At 40.4% G+C, this 22,774-nt stretch overlaps 2 protein-coding genes across 3 annotated transcripts in view; both read right to left on the reverse strand.

Moving 5' to 3' along the window:
* Window positions 1-13,736, reverse strand: part of LOC119120554 (E3 SUMO-protein ligase PIAS1-like) — a 32,970-nt gene extending 19,234 nt beyond the window's left edge. Inside the window, exon 1 of the mRNA XM_037247551.1 lies at window positions 13,694-13,736. Within this exon, the coding sequence (XP_037103446.1) occupies window positions 13,694-13,717 (24 nt within the window). The 5' untranslated portion in view covers window positions 13,718-13,736. The remainder of the gene's footprint in view (window positions 1-13,693) is intronic.
* Window positions 13,737-16,003: 2,267 nt separating this feature from the next.
* Window positions 16,004-22,183, reverse strand: LOC119120970 (SKI family transcriptional corepressor 1 homolog-B-like). Of its 2 annotated transcripts, none has more exons than XM_037248268.1 (8): window positions 22,016-22,183; window positions 19,642-21,361; window positions 19,163-19,241; window positions 18,992-19,048; window positions 18,769-18,831; window positions 17,808-17,882; window positions 17,657-17,731; window positions 16,004-16,637 (listed from the first exon to the last, which is right to left on the reverse strand). In XM_037248268.1, the coding sequence occupies exons 2-8, from the start codon at window positions 21,349-21,351 to the stop codon at window positions 16,543-16,545; spliced, it is 2,154 nt and encodes a 717-aa protein (XP_037104163.1). In that variant the 5' UTR covers window positions 21,352-21,361; window positions 22,016-22,183; the 3' UTR covers window positions 16,004-16,542. The 2 variants fall into 2 exon arrangements, with proteins under 2 accessions (XP_037104163.1, XP_037104162.1); XM_037248267.1 differs by having other exon boundaries at window positions 16,004-16,640.
* Between the last annotated feature and the right edge of the window lie 591 nt (window positions 22,184-22,774).

Genomic DNA, 22,774 nt, shown 5'->3' on the forward strand with positions numbered 1-22,774 from the left:
GTCCCCCAGGTTAGTATAATGCGGTAATTCTGAAGGTGGACACTATGCATCGTTTGGCAAGAAAACCTCTCTTCTAAATGACTTGCTCTACACCCATGCTCTCTAGCAGCCAACAAGCAACACTACATATTGGATATTTCTATACAATGGTGTTTAAAATTCTCATGAATACATACCATAACTACTTTGCAAATTTTTGATTATCACTGTATACCTGTTGTACAATGATGTATTCTATTCTATGAGCACTTCCTTACAGTCCGATCGATCACCATGTACTGCATCAAATCTAGACACTGCTTGCAGTCATGCCTTAGCTCTCTCTCCTTTGTATCAACAAATAAACACTGCACCTCACTGGAAGCACACATTATGTAAATGTAATTCTGAGGGTCTGGATGTGAATAACAGTGCAGTTCTAAAAACACATCATTCAAACACAGATGGCTCTGACAGCAAGACAAGGAGCTTCAATCACAGCAGCAGCCTGCGAGTAGCAGCTGTCCATCTGTGGATTTCTACTAGAATGACTTGCTAACTTGATGTTATTCTGTTTCATATCCCCTTTCCACAAACACACATGCTGCCAAGGAACTGCCCTGCTGGTGACATAAATGACCAGCTCCATGAAATATGCATGTGGCGGAATGGCAAAGATGAGGTGGGGGTGGTTTAGCCAAATGATGACACTGGCAGGCCACTATTTCAAACACACTTTTCTATATTTCTATAACACAAACACATACAAAGCATACCACTCACTCTCATTCCAAAGCAAACACGCACATAAAACAGAGAAAACAGCAAAAACACACGCAAACCTTCACCATCCACCACACCGCGGATGTGTAACATTCCTAAGCCAGACCGACAGAAAAATATAGAGGAAGACAAATACAGGAGAAAACGATAGCACAATAGGCTATAGGTCACCATACCTTCCCTGTCATTTGATTTTCTAAGATCTTGAGTCTCGACAGTACAGCCGGAGAGGTACTGTAGCTTTTCCAGTTGGAGACTTTGATGGAATTTTTAAACTGATGGCCACGTAGATATCATCATACAAGTATGTGGTCAAAACAGACACACAGGTGTGAAAGAATGGTACAGTTTACTGATAAGACATTTCAAATGATTAGTATGATCATTTTGTAACGTCACTACCCAATTTAGCACATAATACACCTAAATTTTGATTTTACACGGACTTTGGGGTCCAGAATTTGGGAATCGCGTTAACCCCGAAAGTGCATTGTCTAGAAAGTCTTGTTTTTTTTTTTTTTAAAGGCATGTTTTTAGGGAGCTTTGGGTCCTTTGTTACATTACCGTATTTTCCGCACTATAAGGCACACCTAAAAACCTCCAATTTTCTCAAAAGCCGACAGTGCGCCTTATAATCCGGTGTGCCTTATACGTGGACCAATATGGATTTGTGGATGAGGACTAATTTATTAAAGTAAGCTTTACGTGTTTATTTTGTGTGTTGTGTGATATTAACGTTTGCGCAACGTTGAGTTATTGATATATTGTTATTGTTTTCACTATTTCGAGTGTTACTATATTGTGGTTGCATTAACGTTTGAGCAACGTTGAGTTATTTATTCTATGCGCCTTATAATCCGGTGTGCCTTATATATGAACAAAGTTTTAAAATGGGCCATTCATTGAAGGTGCGCCTTATAATCCAGTGCGCTTTATAATCCAGTGCGCCTTATAGTGCGGAAAATACGGTAATTTAGGTCAGGCATGTTGGTGGGCAGCCAAAGTGGTCCGTTTGCCGTCCGTCTCCACACACGTCAAAGTCTGTTGACATTTTATTAAAAGAGAAGCAATACGCAGATGAGACTATCAAGCGGATTGAGTACGTCACTTTGATGCTACGTGAATAGGGTTGGGAGATGAACACTCTACCATTGAACCAGGAAATGAGTATCCTCAAATTTAAAGCTTAAAATGAAAAAAAATTGGATCTTCAGTTTATTTTTGATTTGTTGTAATGGTACACAAGGCTAATTTAATCAGTCATTTTTTAATTTGGTCTCAATTTTAGTCCACTTTCAATCATGATTGTTAGTTTTAGCATATTTAGTCAACCTCATCCCATTTCTTAAAAATCAAAGTTGGAAAGCTTTGCAGCAATTTCATATGTGTGGTAAAAAAAGAAAAAAAGTCTGATCCTGTATATGAAGCCGATTTATACTTCGAGAAAGTGCTGATACATGTAACCTGCTTATACCAAACAAAGGGGATTGTGAACCGGATGTGCACCTCCCTTGAAACATTGCAGCATTGCAGAACTGGTGCAGACCACAAAAACTGGAAATCACATGTTCTACTTCCCATTTCAGCATAGCACCTCAAACACCGGTCTTAAATTTGCTTCATGGAATGCAACATTTAAAACAAAAGAATAACATTTTCCATGCTAGTTGTGCTCACAGAGGGTAATACTTATTCCCAGAAGTCCCAAAAAGTGGAAATCTGTTCGACTCACGATTCAAAGTAACATGTATCTATGGAGACATGATATAATTAATAGCATCTGTGTACTATCTCAAATTTCCCCTGGCAGCATACCATTAATTCTAAGTTCCAAATAATATTCAAAACGATGGTGGACAGACAGAATGATGTGTAGGATGATAATTGCAAGTGAAAATAAGGCATGGTAGGATGAAGTAAAGGGGGGATGGAGAGGGTGGGAGAGAGCAGAAGAGCCTCCAAACCAAATGAAATTCTCCACACTTTCAGTAGACAAGAAGGTGGAAGCTCAGGAAGGAGGACTTGTAGCCTTGGAATGTGCCGCTAAAATTAATACGTAAGAGAGGCAAAAACACAGACAAAATTGGTCTCAATTTAAAGGAAAGCTTACCTTATCTGCTTGCTAGCTACACTTGCAATTCATAGTTTTTGGAACTCTGCAAGCTTCCAAGCTCCATCATTTTTTAATTGGAACAAGCTGTTTGTTTACAGGCAGTCAATATTCAGGTTATTCAGATTTAATTCAGATTTCTGTAACAATTTTGCGAACGTGTAGGGTGTGCAATGACTATTGCAAACTGGAAAATCAAGAAACCACACACACACACACCTGGCATTTATGCATGCATGCCCAAAGCCGACATTTCACAGTTATCATGCAACGTTTCAGCTTAACTCAGCACACACGCAGAGGGCAGTCACAAAGACAAAGTGCATGCGTGCCACCAATCTGGCACACAAAAAGATTGGCATGCGAGGGACACCCACAAAGCGTTAGAATCTTCACACAGCACCAGAGATCATCAAGCTCACACTGATTTCCAAATGGCTGGTGTGGTGCACAAAGCCTTAAAGGCATCAATCTGTTTCATGACCACACTTGAGGAATACGCTCTATATATAAAATTCTGAGGAAGGAAGAATCACGTACACGTTTGGACAAAATTGTACCCTTCCGTTAAAAAGAGAAAAGCCCACAAAAGTCACTGAAATGATTGACAAAATAATTATATCATATAATCACTTCGCCTGAGCCCACGTTGATGACCCCTCAGATGAAGCTTACTACCCAAAATGCATTGCGGAATTTACCAAAATAACGCGAAACGGGAGACATTTGGTAAAACTCTTGTTCCTGTGCTGACAGTCTTCAATTGTTAATATCGAATATGCCACGTATTACGACACTTTTTTTATAATTATATTATATTTACAATTTAATTGAACCTAAGTATCTTTAAGTGACCTATACATTTTCTCCTAGTGTATTTGCCATACATGAGCCTGAGTTTTTACTTTACTACTACTACTACTGCAACCAAGTCCAAAGCAAATAGTGAATGCATAATCATGACCACAATTCCCATCGATGCTGTGTGGAGGTATACAGCACAAGACCATATCACAGGCAAAAGCCTTTGTCTTTGGCAAGAGATAAATTAATGACCTGCCATTATGTTGTTGTTGTTTTTTTGTAGACGTACTGCAGAATTATGCAAATAATGGCAGCCAAAGGTGCATCTTGTATACCCTTTGTCAGCATGTATACAGATTTAGAGTTTGACCTTTTGTAGGTCTCCAATGGTCCCAACACCGGTGTGTGGAGAATCATTGTCAAATTCATTATCTTGAGCAACAAAACACATACAGACGTGCAAAATCTGCCAAGTGCTTAGTTAATGTTGATTTGGTTGATTAGTGCAAGTCTACAGTCACACTGACTCTGTCTAAAGCTGACTCTGACTCTGACATCTGGATGTCTCTTTTGCACAGATAACAGTTTTCAGCATTTACTCAGAAAGAATAACCATGTTGTTATCAAAAAACTGTTATTTTTTAGTCTTTGCATCTCGGAGCTACAAAACACACAGACACATTCCAAACAGCTTTCAAATGAAAACAATGTCACGTAAACAACTGTTTCCTTCCAGGGGAGAGAAAATTCTATAGGATACGTTTTAAGCTCCTGACATTGTTTTTGCACAGTGACTCCACAATGTGTTCACACAGTAATAAAACTATGCTGCACGTGGTTAAGAAAAGCTGTAAAATAAGGCTGTTCTTACAAGTCCCGGGAGACTGGAAGATGGTGAGGGTAATAGCATTGTGTGTGGAATGTGTGTTTGTGTATGTGGGTGTTAAACAGTTGTGTAGGCATGGGGGTGGAATCCTGCACACTACCTGGCCATTATATAAAGCTCCCACTCTCTGCAAAAGGACTCTGTACTGAGTGTTGGATCCCTCCCTATCCTCTTCTCCTCTGTGCTCCCATCCCCCCACCTCTTAGCCTTCCAGCTTCTCTGACTCTGAAATACCTCCGCCTGTTGTTTTATCTTCCTCCGGCCTCTATAGTATCCAAAATCGCGGCTCATATTATAGCACAAAAAGGGACTGGATTTGAGAGCACAAACACATCTCGTAAGCACGAGCTTCTACCGAGCTGTACGGTTTAGTCCAGTTTACCAAAGTCGTTTAAAATGATAAACCCTAATCTGGATTGGATTTACACCACAGGGTGTGTATGTTGGGTTGGTTTGCGTGACACACTGTAACCTGCAAATTATTTCAGGGATACAACAGAAGATAGTGCCGTAAACCAACAAGAAAGCCTCAGCCCCTCTTTCACAGCCTTTCAGCTAAATTCATCACAGGCATAACCACCCAGCATTTATTTGTCAGTGCATTTCAGGCGGAACTCACGGAAGCGGGATAATCCTGTAGCCGTAATGTGCAGTCAGATAATTTGACATCAGCAACAGCATCTACGGCAATTACTCAGTCAGCATTTAGGGGCATCCAGTCAGATATTAAACTTGTCACTTCGGTCCCAGTGCCTGATATTCCCTTCAGACATCCAGCCAGGCATTTCTACCTCTGATATATTGCATGTATGATTCAACCCCTCATTCAGTATCAGTTAGGGCTGGGCAATTAATGGAAATGCAATCGTGAAAACAAAAATGTGTACTTGCGAAGCAAGCGTGTAACTTGGATGTGATTCTGCCATCCCTGAGTTTGCTTTAAGAGGTATGTCAAGATTATATAAAAAAATAAAAATAAAAAAAATAAAAAGGTATGTTCTATGGGCCCCAACTAATCCAAAAAAACGGTATTTTGATTAATATTGCATTTTACGACTACAAAATGAAGCAGCAAAATTGAAAATGACATCAAAGTGCCCAAGGGCACAGCTTTTTAATATCACATGACTAAAAAGTTTCCAGATAAGAAAATAGTTTGCCGCTATATTATACAATGAGGATATAAGATAAAGAACAGTGTATATACAGTAATCCCTCGCTCCATCGCGGTTCATTTATCGCAGCTTCAGTCGATCACGGATTTCCCATTTTTGTTGTTGTTTAATGAAACCCTTGTTTCTGGTCCCTAGTATTAACCAGCAGAAAAATGCTTCTCAAAATTAGAAAGTTAGTCCTCAAATGAAGTCATTGATTTGAAAAACTGCTTTGCAGTGGAAAAAAATACAAATGAAGAAAAAATGTCTGTAACGATCAATCTCTACCTAAATAACAAAAGCAAATTTTCAGCTGTCAGCCAACCCAACAGGAGGGGAGTCAATGAAATGTCTTTCTCTTCCAGTTGGAAGCACACACTTGCGCTCCAAACTGTTATCTAGCCATGTCCATCTCAAATGTGACAGGTTTCCATAGCAACAGAACTGCTTAACAAAATCACCACAGAAGTCAACAAGAGCACCCCCCTTGCTAAATCGTTCCAGACGTCAATGGCTGCTGACAAATTCGAAGCACAGTATAAGCCAGTGCCTGAGCTAGGCTGTAGAAAACATGCAACTGTTATACAAAGGGCAAAAAAAATAAAATAAAATAGGCTTGGCAGTGTTATTTATGCCTTATGACAAAAAATAAGCAAATTGTATTGGTCAGATTGCTGAGAAATGCATCTAACGAGCTAAAATGCCATTTTTTTTAATTAATTGAGAAATTTAACAGTATTTACACTAAATTTGTGCAACAGAGACATAACGCAGGAGGCATCTCATAATGTATTACTCATTTCCATGTCTGTGCTTCCTGCTAATTATTATAAGATAATTATTAGATCCATGCTGAAGACTACAATTGGTGTGATGGTACTTAAGGGACAGCGACAATTGCGGTAAAAGCAAGTCGGCCATTCCATTACATATCATTTTGTTCAAGCATTTGCTACACACAGTAAATCACTCGCACAGCCAAAAGTGCTACAACAATGAATGCACATTTACAATGAGTTCCACAACCACATCATGCAAGGGAAAAGCCAATCTATTCCAAATTTAAAATGTGACTTGCGCTTATTTGTCAGTGGGTGCAGCACTGAGGAAGGAGACAACTTCAGATGTCAGTGACGTGAGCAAGCGCCTCAGCTTTCTGTGACGTGGCTGTGGACCTACGGGACTGAGTGTGTTGTTCAAGTGGAGGATGTGTGAATTGATTTGTGGGTGATAAGACATCAGGTTAATGCAAAAATCAACAGGCATCATCATGATCTAATGCAACAAACAAAACTTGAATTACTAACACTATTGTGATGATTTTGCCAATGATTTGAATACTTGAAACATCTTTGTTAGCAAACTAAATTAATGGCATTCGATGGGTCTCTAATTTATTTTACTCATGATAATACGGGTCCTGACATATATGGATAAAAGGAAGGAAAAAGAAAGCTATACAAAAAATACGGGAAATAAATTGATTCAACATCCCTCCACAATCTATACTCGAATTGTAATTAAACTATATTGCTCAAAAACTCCCACCCGCGGTGTGAATGCTTAGCATGCACACAAAGGCAGAAAAGACAAGAACTCAGGTAGGAGAGAAAAGCAGAGGGCCTGTATCATTAGGGATTAACCTAGCCACAGGCTCTACAAATAGACTGTCTCCTCATATAAGCTGCCAGAGCCCAGATACTTATTTGTATTGCCATGTTGCTGCTGGAGAAAAGAGAGAAGCAAGACAGTTCAAAGAAGCTGCGGCGGGCCGGGTCTCCTTTGAAACTCAATTAAACGCAACAGGACACATTTGAGAGCCTGCATGATGATCGTACACCAATACACTTTGTAGTATTATGAATTCACAGAGCAATTAAAAAAAAAAAAAAAAAAGGTTCAAAATGGCAAAATAATTTGTTACAGCGATTGTAATATTACTTGCCCACCGAGCAACTTTGATCATCTCAATGACAGTATAATTGGCCAAATTCATGACAGCTTTCCAAATTAAAAATATAATCTTTGGGCTTGAGACTGTGGGTAAACAACATAATTTCAGTACTTTTGCAATTGCTTGAAATGATATATATAAATAGGACTATTTAAAATTAATTTGATTTGTCAGACTGATATAGGACTAGTTAAAATTAATTTGATTTGTCAGACTGATATTTTTCAAGCAGTTTTTTTGTTTAAATCAGTTTCTGTGTGTCCCCACTGATGTGTGCCGCCTCCACTAACAGCGTGTCTACCAGCAAAGGAGAGCTAGTTTAAAAAGCACAATTGGTAGCTTTGCTATGTTTACGACAAAATTGGTGGAATCACTTTGACATTGTTTTGACGTTGTATAATAAAAAGGTGGATCCCAATGAAAGGCAATCACAGAATTACTCACACTACACAACTGCCAAAAACATGGTGCCCGTCTACACATACGGAGCAAGCAGTTATTCAACATGTTTGTTTTTTTACCTGATAGTATATACTTGCAAGGTAATATCTTTGCCAAAGTAGCCTTTTTTATGTGGAAGTTGATGTTAGTTAATGCTCAGGAGGGAAGATTAACAGTTTCAGAGCTTGGATAGTATTTGGAGAAATAAAACACTAATCTCCAGTGGAAATGACAAAAAGAAAAACCTGATTTGGATTTAGAGAAGAAAGGGAAGAAGAAGAATTATTAAAGGGAAAAATAGAGATTTTATTTAAAGCCACATAACCCAGCCCTAAGTACAAATGGCAGGCAACTTCTAATTTCCTTCAAATCAAATCAAATCAAATCATGTTACAGCAAAGCATTCAAAAATGACCTAGTTTATTTCAACAAGGTCCTTTTCTCCCAATTAATGTAAGACACCATTTTTCTTATTACATTAACAAAGACACAAGTGAGTATACTCTATTGATCTTTATACAGCAGCATCTTGTAATTTGGCTTGTCAAACAAAACCACCAATCACAATACCGTTTCACTTCAAATGTGTTGATTGAGGAATGATTTTTCTGAAGTAAATTGGTCTCTCGACCTGCAACATTGAGAGTGCCACATTCTCAGAATTTCTCACGAAAGCCTCCAAAATCTAAACCGAGCTTTCCTGGTTCTTCTGTTTGTGTTGTGTGAAAACTGGTTTAATTTTCACTGCATCAAGGGAAAGACTAACATTTCTGTTTTTTGGTAGGGGGGAAAAAAAGTCACACTTATTTACACTTTAACATACAATGTCGTCTTTGTTTGTCTTAGCAAACGAGAAAAGGGAACATAGACATTATGACCAAGATGTGTTGTCAAGATATTGGAATTTCAATCATCCCAAAAATGCTTGCGTGACCCAGCCCAGTGGCACCGGAGGTGACTTCAACCCAACATGGAAAGCACCAAGTGTTGTATTCTCATGTACAATGCGTAAGTCAAGTAAATGTAAACAGAGAACACACACAGGAACCTCTTCAGCATCTTGAACAATGTAAACTGTTTGGACAGACTCTTCGTCTTATAGCAGGAGGAGGTTGTAGGAACATCAACTCGGATTTGAACCACCATCAACTGGTTCCAAAAACCTGTCGAGTGATCTTGACACCAGGCTTGTTGGCATGGTAACCGGATCACGTGTACAACTGTCATTATGGCAAAACAATAGTAAAAAGTGCTTTTCATTTCCTATTCCATATATGCTCAAATCAAATACCGTATTTTCCGCACCATAAGGCGCACTTAAAAGCCTTTAATTTTCTCCAAAAACAAAGGAGCGCCTTTTAATAAAAGGTACAAAAATTTTGTGTGGCTTCCGTAATATTCAGGCGTAATATGTAGACCCGATGAACCAATCAGAAGACATTACGTTTTACGTAGATCGGGGCGGTAAACCAATCAGAGGACTATACGCAACACGTAGAGTACGGACCTCTGCCGCCATTGAAAAATAAATACTATTGTTTGTGCAAAGCATTAGGACCCTCTAAAATGGCATAGACAAAGAGACAATTCGTGAAATCTGGAAAGCCAGGATCATCGCAGAAGAGCAACGTGACAACGACGAGGAGGAACTTGGCATGTTTAATGGCGAACTTGCCAAACTGTTTAATTTGGATACAGAAGATGAGGATTTTGATGGATTTGCGTATTACTATCGATTAACAATGTGAGTAAAATACAGAACATGAATAGTAGAATAAAGTACAATGGAACTGACTGCCTTGCTTCGGTGATGTTTCTTTTTTTTTTACCGTAAGTCATGGCATGCATGCGCCTTATAATGCGGTGTGTCCTATGTGTGGATTTAGTACAGAAAAGCCCATGCTGGTTAAATTTGGGGAAAGTGTGTCAATGAGTGTGGGAGCTCAACCCAGAGATTACCTCATTTTTGGAGCTACTTGAGAAAGTTGATGATTTTCCTCAGCTGAGTGACACAGATTGGCTTTGTGATTTAGCATTTGCCGTGGACATACTGACATATATGAACGAGCTGAACGTGAAGCTACAAGGGAAAGACCAGTTTGTGAATGAAATGTACACAAACGTCAGAGCGCTCAAAACCAAGCTCACCTTATTCTCAAAGCAAATGTCAAACAAGTCATTGGCTCATTTCCCCACAACAGCGACCCTGAAAGAGGTCCCTCGACATGTGAAAAGAAACAGTGCATGCAGAATTCTGCCGTCAGTTCTCTGATTTTGGAAAAATTGACATGTCACTTCAGCTGGTTTCATGTCCCTTCGCACAAGATCCTGAAACAGTGCCAGAAGAGTTGCAACTGGAACAGATTGATCCCCAATGTGACACTGTCATGAAGCAGAATCAGCTTTATTGGCCAAGTTTGTGCATCCCAAACAAAAAATTTGACTCCGGTCGATCTCAGCCTCTGTACAACCTTTAAGTGACTAACAACATTCAGGTTAAATCTAGATGTGCCTGAATGTTCTGTAACTCGACTGAATAAGAGCCCAAAAATATGGATATAATGTAGAGCATCAACACACCCAGGTCAAATCTTGATATCATAATTTATCGCTGTGTTATGGATGTGAATCTCTCAGTGTTCTGACCCACCCCGAACACTTTAATGTTCAAGACTTTTTTGCCCCTAAAATATATTATGATTATTAAAATACATGCCAATGGACATATGAACTGTACACTTGAGTGCATTTTCATGGGTGCTTTACAATATATTAATTTTCTCACAGCCAAGGAATAGTAATACTATGGCTATTCTTGCAAAATATTATGATTTACTCACCCAACCTTGTTTCCTCCACTAGCCTCTATGAAGGCCAAATGTACACAGCGTTCATATTTTGTAGATATCTGAAAGTCCTTCACACTAATCTCACAGCTATAAATAAAGATTAAATGGAAAACTATCAACATCAAAACAGTCAACACCGAGAGAAGAAGAAGAGAGAAGAGTAACTTCAGAGTACATTTCAATGTGGTTCATCTGTTATTTTAATCCCAAGGAAGCAAGTGCATACTGTGTGCACCACTCAGCCAAAGTTACATTTCTTATCAGCACGCTACAAAACGGTCTTCTTTAGACTTTTGTGAATTATCACTCAACGCAAGAACCCTGTTTTATATTCGTAAGAAAGGAAATGGCTATCTTTATAGATCAAATCAAATTCATCGAAGATTTCTCTTCACTCCAGCAAAATGAAACACTGAGATGGACATCACACATCCTCAAAGCCTCCAAATATTATGACTCAAACAATCATGGCCTGGAGGAAGCCAGTGACTAATTTATCAGAGCATCAATTATAAGAGAAAGCTTTTGTGGATGTTTTTTATAACCATACAAGTTCCATCCCTCTTTGTCTTGCTAGCACATTATTCTATTTATTTTTCGATGAGCCAACTTTGTTTGTGTTAGTACCAACCGTCTTATTTTTTCTGCTTTCCTCTTTAATCATACCATTTTGGGGTTAGCGACCTATGCAGAGACAATGAGAACACCAACTGGCAAAAAGAAGTAACAACCAAAGCATTGGTAGGCAACCTATGAATTTTTACTGTGCAGAAATTACAGTTGAGAGGAATTGTGAAAATATTTAACGCTCATAATATAAAATACCAGACATTTGTTTGAGCCATCCATTTTCTGTTGAGCGAGTCACCAGAGTAACAAGCAACCTATCAGCTGACATTGGAGGAGAGGCTGGGTACACCCTTGACTGGCAACCTGCCAATTATAGGGCACGTTGAGAAATAAAAGGCCACTAACACGCACAACTATGGGCTATTAGGGTGTTCCGTTAATCCAACATGCATGTCTTTGGAATGTGGGGGAAAGACTTCGAACGGGAAAGCAGCCAAGAACTGGGATTCAAAACCAAAATCTCCGAACTGTTAGGCAGACATGACGTAGACAATTAGAGTCTTTACTGTCGTGTTGAAGACGAAGTCCTGCGATGGTTTCTTTGCTGAAGCGCCGATATTAAATTGGCACATGTGACTTGCATCATAACTGCATGTCTAATGTTTGTAACAACCGACTCCGGGTCAAAATCGCTGAAGAATTCAATGAGTTATAATGAACGGAGCCAAACACAAGCACTCGAGATGTTGTATATGTATGGTCTCGACAACGAGCTCCCAAGAAGACACTAAGCCATCCAGTGTTTGCAGGGAGAAATATTTATCACTATTTTGCAACACTAACGTGTGCAATAACCAAGCCGGATTTCTACCATTGGCCACAATGCAATGAAAGATTCTATTTTAGGCAAGCCAGTAGGAACTGGGAAAAAAAATTCTGTAGTTAAAACAAATTGGCAGCAATGTGTCTGCTTAATACATGAAACTTTTTATCTCATTCATATGCAGTAACTGCATAAATATGCTGTATAGGAAATTTATACACAAAAGAGTATGCATAGTGTGCAAACATATTAATCTCAGGCATTAATCTAATTATTTAAATAAGAGTATGCATTCTTAACACCAGAATGGGCTGCATATCAGGCCATGAAAATGATCATAACCTGCTCAATATTGTATTTTTGTGTTCAATAGTGTTTAACAAGGTTTAAGTGTGATAATGTGCTAAGTGTTTATATTTCAAATGTTATTTTCTGATTAAGCATATCCTAATATTTTGAGTAAATAATAATAAAAGAAATAATCAAGTTCTTTTGTCAGCTTTATTTTTGCAGCTTTTTTAAAAAAAAAAAAAAAAAAAAAAAACTTTTTGTCGAGGTAGCGTTTCAGTACTGGCATTGAGATCATTTATGCAGGTACAGTATGAAAGTCAAAATGTTGGTATTACTAGTGACTAAAAGCAAATACACAGGTTCATACACAAATGACAAATTTATTTAAGAACGGCAAGGTCTCTCATGTTCAACTTCTGCACAAGGTGCATGGAAAGTGTATTTGGAGTGCATAACGGTTCAGGAGGCGCTAAAGCACTGCTGCTGTCATCAACAGGTAAAGTCACATACGAACGGGACAGGTAAGCAACTACGGCTGCAAGAGTTTGGACTCATCGTTTGAGTCGTGTAAAATATAAGCGGCGAGCGTGAGATGATTTTGCAGCGTCAATTGCGCGCACGACACACACGAACCCGCTGTCATGTTCGTGCCCTGTGTGACAGCCTTGACAGTCAGTCGGCGAGATAAAACGCTCGCTTGCCGACATCTGCAAACCTGCTTCCAAAATGCATATTTTAACCCCTCTGATGGGAGCTTCTGGCGTGCTGTTTAAACGTGAAACATTGATGCCCGCCCATTCAGCAGCCGCTCAACTGGACTGAGAGGGGGGAAAGGGTCCGTGCAGTTCAGCCAAACCCGCGAGTCTCCATATCAACATAAACACGCTCGCGCGTGCACTCAATAAAGTTGCCAGACTGTTTGCGCTGTCAGCGTCATCTCGGACGAAATTGCAACACACCGACGCTTAAACCGGCAGCTCCACGACTGACTTGACAAGTGAACCCTCGACCAGCGCGGAAAACCAACCCGATTTTAGGCTGCGCCTTACCTTCAGTTCCGCACTCTCCGCCATCTTGTATTTCTCTGCGCAGGCGTGGTGAGGAATCCTGCCAACGGGCACGCGTATGTCCTTTCGTGAACGCGCTCATATCCACTGGGTTCCAGTACGTTCAAAAACACAAATGCATTTACCCCCTAAAAAACAGGTGCACTGTACAATTTTGTTATCAAATACAGTTTAGTTGAAGTCATTATGTTCATTCAGATTTTGTCTCTATGAACCTTTTTTTTCAATCCACGACTCTATTTCTGTTTTGTTTTGTTTTTGTTGTTTTCTTTTGCTTAATTTATTTACAATAAGCGCCTCACACGTGCACGAGGTGTGCTTTTGCCGGTTGTATAATCAAGCACCAGAAGAAATATAAATATTTTTTATCTTTAAATCTTTTTTCTGCTATACCCTCCACGATCACACAATTCATTCATTCAGAAAACTACATAGATATGAAAACATTCAAGGCAAAAAATATGATTGGATTTTATATGCAATGTTATATTTATTAATATCTGGTTAATTCATTCAGTTTGACGGATACAGAACTTGAACCATGCATAAATGTTAATTAATCTCTGCACTCTTCATAAACTGAATTCGCCGTTTTCAATAAATGCATTTCCTCTTTTAGACAGTAGGGGACGCCTTTGTACAGCAAATAAAGACCCCAAGAAATTGAGCATTAAGGTCACCATCCTTGTTTGTTTTCGCCAATCATCTCTTTCCTTTGTATTTGCAATAGTTTGTTATGTCTTCCCTTTGCAACCTAATGTTTGTACACAGCAAAAGCATAAAAAGTAATTTGCTTTTGGGCTTTGATCTATTATCACACTGAGATTCAGCCACAAAAGATTCTATAGTGAAACAAGTCATACCGTTTAGTATGGAAAAGGTTTTATTTCAACAGTATGTACAGTATGTCCGCCATCTGGTGCATTGTTAACAGTCATAGATGCGACAGGTGTATGTGACCACACATGTTTATACAAGTTTTAAATAATCCCAGCAAATACAGTCAGACAATGTCACCAGTGGTTAACACATGAGAGCTGAGACTGAATGCTGTTTTAAAATTGGCTGTGCAAATGCAGTCTAACTAAATGAAAGGCACATTGGATAAACAGAAATCAAGACACGCTCACAGTAATAGTACAAACAATAAATAATGTGGCCAGAATTAAATGATATGCAGGGCCCATTTATCTAATATGCAGTCAGTTTATAATATTACCACTGGCCAAAGGTTGGCAATCTGAACTCAGGCTCAAACTACCCACCCTTAAATTTTGTAACATTCAAAGGGATCACTGCTGAAGCCGTGCTAAGTTTATTCATCACACATGAAAACTTTTTTTTTAACAGTCATACAAGAAAAAAAAAATCTATTCATTCTATATAAGGCTCACAAGGGAGCTGGAGCCTATCCAGCTCTGATTTTGGATGGGAAGTAGATTCACCATGACAATTTATAGTCTTTGATTAACCGAACATGCATGTTTTAAGGAGGAAGCTACAGTTACGGAAGAAATCCCACACAAGCATATGGAGATGGATGTGCAAACTCCATGCCCAGAGTTGAACCCAGAACCTTTGGAATGAGAGTCAGACATACTAACCACTGAGTAAATGTGTTGCTCATGAAAACTATATAAAGCAGCATGTCCATAAATATGCTTAGCATTTTAAACTGGAATTGCTCTTTGTCATCACTGGCAGTCTTCTCTGGCGTTATCACAAAAAAATGCTAATAAAAAGCTAACTACTATCTGTACTCAATGAGCTGAAATCTCCAAGTATCTTTTATTATGATGAAATGATCTTTGAACAAATGATCATGAGTGGTTTTCTGAGGTTTCTTTCAACTCCCACCAAATGACCTTTAAGAGTTTTTGTGCTAAATAAAATATGCAATAAAGCAAGCAATTCAGTAGGACGTTTTAGTATGCATACATAAAAATGCAAGCATTCACAATCACAGAAAATTAACATTCATTGTGTGTCAGTTCAGTGACTTTATGTCTCAGCATGAAGCGTCCGGGGACTCGCAGCGGCACAATCAATATCTATTAGGACTCCCTTCAGAAGAATTAGATTTCACTATTAGATCAGCCTGCTCCCCTGACACCGTGTCAAACATTGTAAGTTGACTTGCTGATGTCCGTGCCAAATGAAAGCGATCACAGTGAAGTCAAATATAGCGAGACAATAAGATCATTCTGTATGTCTCCAGTAGGTGGCAGGCTAAGACTACTGGCAAAAGAAAAAGGCGCAGAACGTTCAGTGTATGAAGGCATCATGACACATGAGAGACAACCTTTTATTGCATGATCTCAAACAAACATTATGATCTCAATCACTTTTGAAGTAAGTGCTTCCTTTTCAACATAAACATCCTTCTTTTTTTTTGTTTTCTGATATGACCATTTGGTATATAAAGGACGACAAAAGCAGAGATGTTGCCCATTTAAAGTGCTTTACAACACATATGGTGATACAAATAATCTGAAAGAGAAATGAAGATCAATACAGAACTGAAGTGATTTAAACAAGCAATAAAAAGCTAAAGTATGACATAGGTTTCAACTTATCACAATTAGACATGCCATTGCACATTGTCACATGGTATATATTGTATTAGTGCTTTGCCACCATTTTTCAGAATCGTTAAATAGCAGGTGGATTCTTGGTATGAGCGTTCATATCAAACCACTGGACTCTCAACATAAAACAGTGTTGGAATAAATCCTGCTTTTTCTGAGTGTTCGCTCAAGTGCTTGATCATCGATAGGAGTGTTTTTGTGTGTGTTGGGGGTTAAGGGTGGGTAAAGGGGTTGTGCCGGAATTTAAGGAGGCAGTAGAGGAGGTTTAAAGGTGCAGGCTCCAGTACACTGGCGAGGGGTCAACATCTTGCAGGAGAAATGGTGAAGGGCGTCGTGAGCTTCTAAGGAGGAACGGGCCCATCAGTAAGAACATGTCCACTCACATTCAAATTACTTGCTTACTTCTCACCCAAAATATTGACATTGATCAGTTATTTCTTGGTGTAGTGATTTAAAACAAAAAAGTAGCACATTGAATTGTTATTATGGTATTGTATTGAAAAGGCTTTTCGCTCTTGGTCCAAACACAAAGTATCTATTAGAATAAAATGAATAAAAAAATTAGGGAGGAGTGTTTGAGTATGAACATGCTGTTTGCCCTCATCATATTTACTGTGACCCTGCTCTGTGTACTTAAACAAGTGTAACACGAAGCCAATCCTTTAGCGGGTAGCTTTAGTTGCCGTCTAGCCCATGTAACTGATACAGCACCACATAATGGGCTGTCTATTCAATTTTCCTGGCGACGATTTAAGAGAAAATAACCCTGACAAACAAAACAGCGTGGTTTCAGTTTCACTTTTTGTTTTTTGGAGCTGTGTTATTCTAATCAACCACAGCAGAAAAAAAAAAACATGAGGTGGAAAGACATATAATGAATGCACTTAGGTCGAAAAGTATTAGGACAGTAACAATAGTCTTGAATTTTGCCTTTCAAAAGCCTGCATTTTTAAAAGCTAATTATTTTTTTGACAGTTGGTATAATATGTAAATATAACCACACCTTTTATGACCTGGGTGAAACTTGTTTTGTCAAACACATTTGAGGTAGTCAGCATCATAATTTCCAAAAACCTAAATACCATATTTTCGTGACACATTTGTCACATTAGGATTGTGACAATCAAAATCTATTGTGGTCGTGGACTAAAGTCTTTAAATCCAGCCAATATATCCATTCAGGACCTAACTGAATTGTCATTTTTTAAACATATAAAAGTGTCCGTTTTTCATTTTGATTTGAGTTATAGATTCAAAAAAAATATGGCTCCGAGTTGTTTCCATTCGATTAAAGGGCACTCATCTACTTCTGCTTCAAAGTTGTGTCTATTGATGCATAAAGCGGAGAGACACCCACCTCGAACAATCTGCAGCTGCTGGACCATTTCCTCTCTGTAGGACAGCTCGCGCTTCATTTGATCCTGAAAATTATCTGAGGAATACCAGATATTGTGGAAACTCGTTCATAATGCTTGAAACAAGATAACGGTTAAACATGAGAAAATTACCTTTCAAATGTTGAAATTCTCTCTCGAGCTTTTTCCTCAGCTCCATCTGCTCCAGGAGCTGCTTCTGCAACTCCTCTGTGAAGCCAAACAATACAAAAATATTGGCTAACATACATTCTGGAAACACCCGTAGAATGCATTATGCTTAATTTTCATGAACAATATATTACTTTAACTGTATATTTGATGCCCCGTGTAGCTAAATAAAGTATAAGATAGGTAGGCGACAGCCCTTGCCACAACCGCAACAAACAATACATTTGCCAAGCGAAATTAAAGCAGATTGTGCATGCGTACCGCGTGCATAATGAGGCAATCTTCTCTTCAATTTTCCCATCACTCTCTTGGAATAATATGTATTGAATATATGCACGTGAAAACGTGAGCATGTAGTAGACCGCGACATGAGGGGCATTTACAACACGCGTCGCCTGTCGGACTCGTGCATGTGTGTGCGCGCGCTACATAATTGTCGCACAGCACCCGCAGGCTACGCGAGGCCATGATATTTGGGTCTAGGGGTTTTTCCAAGCGTTCAAAAATAATTAGCTGCCACGCCTCGGGGTTGTGGCTCTGTTCGTTAAAATATTAATAGCCTCTAAACGATTTCCTCTTACAATAATAAGTCCAAACGACCATGTCTTGTGATTTAGTCCGCAACACCTATGGGAACGGTTTGGCCTCATAAGATGCAAATTCGCATGTGTAATGTGCCACATTATATTTAGCAGGACAGATGCGTGCATTTAAAACGTGTGGGGGTTGCGGGGTTCATAAATCAGGAATCAGCAACAGAATGATCGTTTTCGTACAGAAGTCAAAACAATAAATGCATTGAATTTAATATTTTAATTCTGAATTGCATAAATCCCTATACTGCACATAAATATACTGAAAGTGGGCCCTCTTTTTTGCTGCATCCAATAATAATTTAAAAGCATCTATTTTCTAAATCTTTTACCTTTTGCCATGTTCTCCAGATTTCGTTCATGTACACTGATGTCAATGCGTAAAGCTCCTTCAGCTGTAAAATAAATAAATAAATAAATAAATCGGAAGTTTGGCTAGTTACAACAGAGTATATTGTGCATTTAAATAAAAACACAACATAAAATGTATTGGTTTAATGCAAATATTTTAAGAGCATATTTATCATGTGAAAATACCTTCAAATGTAAAAATACCTTGTTTGTCCATCTGTTCCTGATTGGATGTTATATTTTGTTGACCGTGGTGCGCACCTGAAAATGAAAAAAAAAAAAAAAAAGAAATGGAAAGGGAAAAAAAGTATTTAAAAAGGAGGACGAACAGGTTCATACGCACACGCACGAAAGGTAAATGACCCAAATAATCACCGTTTGATCTGCAGGGGCTGCTCGGCGACTCGAACGTCTCGTCCACTTGCACTTGGCAGTCCTTTTCATCCGCATACACCTGCAAAAATGGCGCAGACGCACACGCACATTTACCGTCATTTCAACTTTACAATGGAGGTCTCGATTCTGCAAATGACAGGCACCCTGCCAATAAATGAGGAAGCCACGGATTCAAATTGTGTATTAATGTGATCAAATTAAGTATAATTAAAGGATAGGATGAAACGTAGGCTACAATAGAATTGATTATCTGGGTAAAATAATAGCATTTAAAGCAGTTCTATTTCAAAGCCGCTTTTTTAACAGTTTACCTTCATTTATTTAAAATATTACACACGCAGTCACTGATTTGCATGCAAGCAGTGCTATTTTTATTTGATTTTGAACAACCGATTCAAGGGTTGAAATATCCGTGCAAATACGACTTGACCTCATTTTAGAGTTGAATGTCATCTTACTTGATGAATAGGTGAGCCATCCCGGATGAGCCTGCCTTCATCGGAAGAGCCAGTGTGCGCCGAGTCCTCAGGTGATGCTACAGCGGGGCTGCAAGGTGCACCCTTCCCCTGGCTCTCTTCAGGCGCCTCGGGCGCAGGAGACTCGTGGCGGTTCCCTCTCGGCGAGATCCGGATCGGCTCTTCATCCTCTGCTCCTCTGCTTGACTCCACATCAACGTCGGGGTCCTCGTCGTCGTCGTCGTCTTCCACGGTGTCTCTGTCCGGGGACATGGATCTATAGCTGGACGTTTCGCTAACAAAGTCCGGGGAGAGGTAGCCAGCCCGCACATTGAAGCCCTCCCGGGTCCCGTACAACTTGGCGATGGTCTCCGCGTCTTTGACGACAGGTCTAAAGGCGGAGATGTAGCTGATCTTCCGATGTGAAGTCGTCTCGTCCCCGGACCTGTCATCGTCGTTCCTGCAGTTGCTAGACGAACTGGGGCGATCCTGCTGCTGCTGGTGGCCGTCTTTGGGGGTGTTCACACCCCTTTCGCTTTGGTCTGATAAGTCGAGGTCGGCCTGGCGAACCCCGGGCAGCTCCGGAGGTTTGGCCTGGTAGGGCGGCATGGGGAGGCTGCTAGCCGAGGGCCAAAAGACGGGGAAAGCGGGGTAAATTGCGTCCTTGGTAGTCGGCCAAAAGACGCCGGGGACGTTGCTTTTAGTCACATCTGGCACGCTGTCACTTTTTTTCGGACACAAGCCGTAGCTAGCGAAACCATACGGGTGATGCGGGAATAAGGGTGGGGGGATTTTTTGGAGCATGCCAAAGTTTTTACTGGGGACCGGGATGAGTGGATAGCTCCTCGCACTGCTCGCCAAAGTGATGTTATTACTCCCCTGATCGTCGTCGCACCGTAAAGTTTTGCGCGGGACTTCCGGGGAAGCGGTGCGGTTGAGTGCGGAGGAAGCTTGCGCTTTCATGGGCGACTGCTCCCGCGAGCTCCCCATAGGAAGCGTCCTCTTTCTGCTGCCCCCGTTAAACATGGCCTTGACATCCTCCCACGCGTGGTTGATGTCGTCCGAGGGCTTCTTCTCCGTCAGTTTCAGGTGGCGCCTCCACGAGTTGAAGTTGGCCGCGTCCGGCTGCAGGTACTTGGACTCAGGGGTGCGATGCGAGTGGAAAATGAATTTATTCGGGGAGAAATACATGTTGCAAAAGGTGCACTTGATGCACTTGGCCCGGGAGCTGTTGTATCGGGCCGGGATGAAGCTTCCCCTGCAACCCCACGCACACTCGTGGGACACATCGAATGCGAAATTCTCGGGCAGCTTTGGGGGGCTGTGCGCCCCAAGGAAGGACTTGCAGAGCCGCTCGGCCTCCCGCTTGGTGATCATGCCGCAGCGTCTGGACGAGATGGGCATGGCGCCGGCGCGTCGCAGGAGCTCCAGCTGCACGGGGGTGCACTGCACACAGGTGATGCCCAATGCCACCCTGCGGTTGTGGATCTCGTTGTAGCTGTAGTTCTTCAGGAGGGTGTTGGAGATCTGGGCCAGGCACAGTCGTTCTCTCCCGTCGATGACAAGGCAGACGATGGGCACCCCGTACAGGGAGGTCTCGCTCACTTGGTTCGGTTTGAGGGGGCCGGAGAGGCCCTGGGCGTCCCGTTTGGGACTTGGGGTGGAGCTGGCTTCTCTTCCAGGCTCTCGAAGCTGTCCTGCTATTGACTCCATCCCTGGAAGCCTGTCATTCACATGGAAAACTGGATTGACGCTGGACACAAAACAGCATATATCAAATACGAAAAAAGAGTCATCCTAGTGCGTCAACGAAATAAATTATACAGTACCAAGCCCTTTCTTGGGTTCCTATACATTATAAAGTGAACTTTTGTCTTAATTCCTCCTGCATGCGTGTATGTAATGTCCCTCCTGTGCTGAAGAGTGGATGTGCTGCTCATCTTATCTTCTGATCGGATCAGCACTTATGAGGCAACTACTTAAAGACCCACATAAGATCTTTGGAGGCAGATAAGGACAGGATGAAAATGCAGCCTTAGCTGCACAAATGCGCTTAGCGGGGAGGAAAAGAACAGGTGTAAGCTCCTTTGCTGGTAATTACACAGATCCAAACGTGCGTATTCGTATTGTTAATAAAAGACCAATCCTATTTATAATTAAAGCATTGGCACGGATTAACCTCAAACTGCCAGGAAGCAGGTCCACCTCGTCTACACTTACACATATTTACGCTTTTGCGAGCTTTTACGTGGCTCCACGAGGAAGAACGAATGGCACTAAACGTGTAAAAAAAAAAAAAAAACATTCTTCAAAATTCGGATTAAGCGCGCAAAAACACAAAATGTATAATTACTTTAATAAATAATAAAATTCTTACCTTCTGTTCAAAAAGACGACACCCCCCCCCAAATTGGGCACACTATAATAATAATTAATAGAAATGCAAACAATGCTACAACTAGGACAGTATAAAATGTGCTGGATGCGTTATTTGACTAATATGCACACATGGTGCAGCAGACAAGGTGCCTCCATCCTGTCGGCCAGCAGGGAGGTAAATAGCGGGTAGACAGCCAACACACGGCACCTCTCGATCGCCCTCTCTCTTTTGCTCACCCACCTCCCCTCTCTCTCTTTCTCAAAATAAAGCTCGCTTGCAGACGCGATGAACAGCAAAACCCCGGTTAGGATAATTGTGCGGCACCACACGATAAAACATTTTAGGCCATAGCTGCTCTAATAGTTTTGGGGTCCTTTGGATGAAATATGTGTGAGGCAAGTCTATGTTGTATAATTTAGGGGTGCTGAGCCACCAGTCATTAAGCATACTGCCACCTCGCAATCACAAAAAAAACAAAAAGAAAAAAACTGGCATCCATTTTAATTACATCACATGCATGGGTGTATTATTTCCCATCTGATACTGTTAGTAAAATAAAAAGTGGAACTTTTCAAATCATTCTATGATGACTCATTTGTCTCTTAACATTTCTATAAGAATATATTTGAAAATAGCTGCATGATTCATGATAATAGAGTAGTCCGGGCTCCTTCCATTGCAGAAAGGGCCTTACCGCAAAACACATTTTGTCCCTAAAAGACCACCATACTCTCTTCATGCAAACTAATAAGAAAA

Source organism: Syngnathus acus, chromosome 3 (genome assembly GCF_901709675.1).
Source record: "Syngnathus acus chromosome 3, fSynAcu1.2, whole genome shotgun sequence".
In the NCBI taxonomy this organism is placed as follows: domain Eukaryota; kingdom Metazoa; phylum Chordata; class Actinopteri; order Syngnathiformes; family Syngnathidae; genus Syngnathus; species Syngnathus acus.

Excerpts from the sequence above, each read along its gene's own strand:
- LOC119120970 (XM_037248267.1), bottom strand. The coding sequence starts at position 21,351 with ATGGAGTCAATAGCAGGACAGCTTCGAGAGCCTGGAAGAGAAGCCAGC. Across the intron at positions 19,242-19,641 it reads ATGGCTCACCTATTCATCAA|GTGTATGCGGATGAAAAGGA; the intron begins GTAAGATGACAT and ends CCATTTTTGCAG. Across the intron at positions 16,641-17,656 it reads GCAGCTGCAGATTGTTCGAG|AAGCTCACGACGCCCTTCAC; the intron begins GTGGGTGTCTCT and ends GTTCCTCCTTAG.